At 54.9% G+C, this 5,295-nt stretch overlaps 1 protein-coding gene across 1 annotated transcript in view; it reads left to right on the forward strand.

Moving 5' to 3' along the window:
* The window catches only part of HAPLN2 (hyaluronan and proteoglycan link protein 2), an 8,178-nt gene that overhangs the window by 2,102 nt on the left and 781 nt on the right, over positions 1-5,295 (forward strand). Inside the window, exons 3-6 of the mRNA XM_030887838.2 lie at positions 3,658-3,791; positions 4,033-4,386; positions 4,520-4,636; positions 5,074-5,261. Of these exons, the coding sequence (XP_030743698.2) occupies positions 3,713-3,791; positions 4,033-4,386; positions 4,520-4,636; positions 5,074-5,261 (738 nt within the window). The 5' untranslated portion in view covers positions 3,658-3,712. The remainder of the gene's footprint in view (positions 1-3,657; positions 3,792-4,032; positions 4,387-4,519; positions 4,637-5,073; positions 5,262-5,295) is intronic.

The raw sequence follows: 5,295 nt of genomic DNA on the forward strand, positions 1-5,295 counted from the left end.
GATCGTATCATGGAGACAAGCACACAATGATATGATATTATGTTCTTTGATGCCTGATAACTGATCCCTTCGGCACTTCATGATCACAAAGGCTGGTGTGTTTCTTTCATGTGGGCTTTGTTGCTTCTGAGCTAGATGGCTGCTTGTTTACCTTCAAGCCTTTAAGACCCCAGATGCTATATCTTTTGATAGGCGGGCACCATCAGCTTTCTGTGAAATGGGATTTATAACAGAGTCTCCCTCACAGGATGGCTCTCACGCACTGCCATCCAGTCGAGTCCCACTCAGAGCGACCCTACCAGACAGAGTAGAATTGCCCCCATGGCTTTCCTAGTCTGTCACTCTTTATAGACGTAGAAACTTTCATCTTTGCTGGAGGAGCGGCTGGTGGCTTTGAACTGCTGACCTTGTGATTAGCAGCCCAACATGTTACTACAATGCCAGCAGAGTTCATAGATAGGTAGATAAATAGAAACTTAATGTGTTTAGAGCAGTGACAGGCACATTAAACAGCTTTAAGAACAAGCTAACTTTAGTGATGGTTATGTTTGGTCTCTGAGTCTATCTCCCAGTTGCCATGGTCACTCTCATTGGCCAGGTTGTACTAGACTGGAGAGATGGTTCTCTTGCACATGTCCCTGTTCCGGATACTTTCTTTCCCTTTAAAAGTGTGTTACTGTGATTTGGGTGGAGTTTACAGAGAAAACTGTCCTTTTCATTCAACAATTCATACACATTTTGTTTCATGATTGCAGTACCCACTCTTCCTGCTTTTTCCCCACTTCCGGTTTCCCTTCCTCCTCTCCTTTCTTTTCCCTTCCTGTCTTCTGAGCTTCATCCTGGGCCAGCGCTGCCCTCTGGATCTTCTATGTGATTGTCTAAGGCATCGGTTCTCAACCTTCCTCATGCTGTGACCCTTTCATACAGGTCCTCATGTGGTGGTGACCCCCACCATACAATTATTTTTGTTGCTACTTCATCACTGTCATTTTGCTACTGTTAGGAATTGCCATGGAAATATCTGATATGCAGGATGTATTTTCATTGTTACAAATTGAACATCATTAAAACATAGTGATTAATCACAAAACAATATGTAATTATATATTGTGAAATGTTTACGTGTTTTCTGATGGTCTTAGGTGATTCCTGTGAAAGGATTGTTCGCCCCCCAAAGGGGTCGAGACCCACAGGTTCAGAACGCTGTTCTAAGGGGTGCCCCCTCCCTAGTGTTCTATCTAGGCCTGTCTGTTGGGCTGAAAGGTGGTCCGTAGGGGTGTGTTCAGGTCCAGGCTGGGAGGGTACAGTCTCTGAGGTTCCATATTCCATATACTTCGACTGGTAACCATTGGGGAAGTTCCTTCTGTGCCCAACCTCTGTTTCTCCGACTGCACACTTTTCTTTGGCTTTCATTTGTGAAAAGGTCAAACTCAGAGTCCTCCCTCTCCCTATGCCCCCCATCCTCCTCATAAGTCCTCCATGTGAGCTCGTTCATGAAAACACCTGCTATGTTCCAGAAAGATGTCCCAGTGGTGTGGTGAGAGGATGATGTGCCGGGCTGCTGGCGGGAAGGTGGTTCAGACTCAGTGGCCACTCTGAGGGAGAAAGATGAGACTGTAGCTTCTGTAAAGCGTCACAGCCGTGGAAACCCTGCTTATTCACAGAGCTGTGCTGCTCTGCCCTCCAGGGTCCCCCGAAACCCTGCTTATTCACAGAGCTGTGCTGCTCTGCCCTCCAGGGTCCCCCGAAACCCTGTTCACAGAGCTGTGCTGCTCTGCCCTCCAGGGTCCCCCGGAGTGGCAAGGGACCTGACTTACCAGTGTTTCTGAAACTGCGCTGAGCGCTAACACACACACATCACACATAACGATGCACCAAGCACTAGTGTCAGCTTTTCTCCTCTATGAACACATCTAATCTTCACAACTACCTAGTGGGGCAGGGGGATGATTACTACCCACATCTGACTAATGAAGACACTGAGTCTGAGAAGAGTGATCTGTTCAAAGCCATGCAGCTAGGAAGTGGAGGAGCCAGAAAGGGAAAACGAATAAAACGAAGTCAAGAGGTCCCCAGTTCAGTTCCAGAAAAAGGTGGGGGCGAAGGGGCGGTGATAAAGAATAGGTACAAGAAAGAAAGGGAAAAATGAATGACCAAAATAGATCATGGCATTTAAAAGAATGTTGTCTAATTAGTGGGAATTTTCATTGATATATATTATCCTTGGGGAAGCCTGTCTGAGTTAAGAAAATGATAACCATGCTTTCATAAGAAATACATGTGTATGACTTTCAAAGTCAAACTAAATTTAAGTGCCAATAAAAAGAACTTCTAAAGGGAAAATAAAGCCCTTTGACTAGTTCTCCACTAGTGAACTAGCAAGTAGATCCCGGGGCGTCCAGTCTGGTGAACTGGGGGCTGAGGGGAGGAGGCGAGGGCTGGCTGGGGCTGTGTGGGGAACCACGGGAAGCCCGGTGGGTCTGGAACACAGAGCCTGGAGCACAGCACAAAGGGTGGCAGGGTGGAGGTGGGAGGGCCGGGCTGGAGGTGCAAGGAGAGGCTGGATCCCACAGAGCTATCTGGAAGCCTTGTTCCCAGAGGGGCTTCCTCCTCAAGGCCACTAGGAGACCTTTTTAGAGAGGACGGTGACATAATCCCGTGTAGTCTGGCTGCAGGGTGGAGAAAGGTGTCAGGAGAGGGCAGACTGAGGAAGCAGCAGTTGGGCTGAGCGTGGGATAGATGTTGTTGTTAGGGGCCATCAAGTCCGATCCGACCCACAGCGGCCCTGTGCACCGCAGCACGAAGCACTGCGCAGCCCTGTGCCAGCCTCACCATTGTTCCTGTGCCAGAGCCCGGGGATGCAGCCACTGTCCACCCATCTCATCGAGGGTCTTCCTCTTTGTCACCCCCGCTCCACTTGACCAATGCCCTGTCTTTTCTCCCGGGTTTGGCCTCTCCTGGCAATATGCCCAAAGAATGTAAGACAAAGTCTGCCGTCCGGGCCTCCCAGGAGCACTCTGGTCATACTGAGCCAACACAGATGGGCTTGTCCCTTTAGCACTCCACGGGACTTTAGATCTTCTTCTCCAGCACCTCAATCCCAATGCATCCATTCGTCCACGGTCTTCCTTATCCAACGTCCAACTTCCACACACATACGAGGCAATGGGGAGCACCATGGCCTGGGTCAGGTGCATCTTCGTCCTCAAACTCACCCTTGCTCTTCAGCACTAAAGAGCTCTTGTGCAGCAGATTCACCTAAGGCAGTAGGTCTTTGGGTGTCTTGACTGCTGCTTCCATGAGCATGGCTTGTGGATCCAAGTAAGACAAATCCCCGACAACTTCAACCTCTTCTCTATTTATCACCATGCTACCTGTTGGTCCAGTTGTGAGGATTCTGGTCTTCCTTACATTGAACTGTCATCCGTACTTACTGTAGGCTCCAACTCCCCATCTTCGTCCCCAAGTGCTTGCTGATTGACTGCATCTGAGAGGACAGATATGCCCCTGGCACCTGCAGGGAGGGTTTATTTTACTGCCCCCCCCCCAATGTCCTCGACCCCCTTTTCTGCCCCTGTGGCAGTGTCCAGTGGCACAGTCCCCTCTAAGGGATCCCTGATGGGAGTGCACCCCCCCACCTTGCTCCCTTGCCCGCAGGGCTAAGGAACACCATTGTGTGCGACCAGCAAACAGTGCCAGTCTGAGTCCCATCATGCCAGGCCAGCTCTCGCTCTGCAGCATCCTTCTCCCTTGGGCCCTCACCTTCATCCATAAAACCCTGGGGGACCCAGGTAAGCCCCCAACCCAGTCCTGGGGGATGTGGTAGGGAGGTGCCGAGGCAGGTGAAGGACGTGGAGAGGGCAACTGTGGAAAGTACCCGGGGAGCGAGAGGAGCCCGGGGCACAGCAGACAACAGAGGAGAGAATGGGGAAGCCCAGAACGCACATGGGGGGTGGGGTGCAGTGTCGGAAATGGGCGCTGGGGCAGTGGGGACCAGGGGGGTTCCTGCCACTGTGGCCCTCCTTTACTCAGCGCCCCACCCCGGCCCCCACTACCTCCTGCCCCCCATCCACGAAGTCATTCACTCTCGTCGTGGGGACACGGCCACACTACCCTGCGTCCTGGGCGCCCCGCCTCCCAGCTACAAGGTGCGCTGGAGTAAGGTGGAGCCCAGGGAGCTCCGGGAGACACCGATCCTCATCACCAACGGGCTCCACGCCCGCGGCTACGGGCCCCTGGGGGGACGGGCGAGGCTGCGGAGGGGCCACCGGCTGGACGCCTCCCTGGTCATCGCGGGCGTGCGCCTGGAGGACGAGGGCCGGTACCGCTGCGAGCTCATCAACGGCATCGAGGAGGAGAGCGTGGCGCTGACCCTGCGCCTGGAAGGTAAGGCTGCTCGGCACGGGGGTGTGGCCTCCAAGGGCTCCTCCCCCAGCGCCTCGCGCCCCGCCCCTTCGGGGAGCCGGGGAGCCCCTCTGGGGCCGGGGCGGGCGTCCCAAGACTCTCCCCCACCCCTTAGGCGTGGTGTTTCCGTACCAGCCCAGTCGGGGCCGGTACCAGTTCAATTACTACGAGGCCAAGCAGGCGTGCGAGGAGCAGGACGGCCGCCTGGCCACCTATGCGCAGCTGTACCAGGGTGAGTGGTCGCCCAGGCCGTGGGAGTGGGGCCCCCGGTACCTTCTGCGGTGTTGGATTGCTCAAGGAGCAAAGTAAGCTCGGGTTTACTTGTGCTTACTTAACTCATCTGTCGTTTCACCACGAAAGGGGCTCTGGTGGCATAGTGGGGCTTGCGTTGGACTCCTAACCGCAAGGTCAGCCGTTCGGAACCACCAGGTTCTCCGCGGGAGAACCACGAGGCTCTCGACGAGAGAGTTACCTTCTCGGACACCCGCAGGGCGGTTCCACTCCCCTGCCCTATAGGGTTGTTACGAGTCGGAATCGAGTCGAAGGCAGTGAATTTGGTTTGGTGTTCCCTATAAACAAGTACGGTTTGCTACAGATTAGTCAGTCCGCACAAGCAAACCTGTGCTTCCCTTGCGGACTGGGTGACCCCTCCCCCGCCCTCCCCGCCAGCCTGGACGGAGGGGCTGGACTGGTGTAACGCGGGCTGGCTGCTGGACGGCTCGGTGCGCTACCCGGTGCTCACGGCGCGCGCTGCGTGCGGCGGCCGCGGCCGCCCAGGCATCCGCAGCTACGGCCCTCGCGACTGGAAGCGCGACCACTACGACGCCTTCTGCTTCTCCTCGGCCCTCGCAGGTGAGGGGCGGGGCGGGCCCGCGGCGGGCGGGGCCGGGC

Source organism: Echinops telfairi, unplaced genomic scaffold (assembly GCF_000313985.2).
Source record: "Echinops telfairi isolate 266 unplaced genomic scaffold, ASM31398v2 ScPeMD7_7425;HRSCAF=8463, whole genome shotgun sequence".
Lineage (NCBI taxonomy): Eukaryota > Metazoa > Chordata > Mammalia > Afrosoricida > Tenrecidae > Echinops > Echinops telfairi.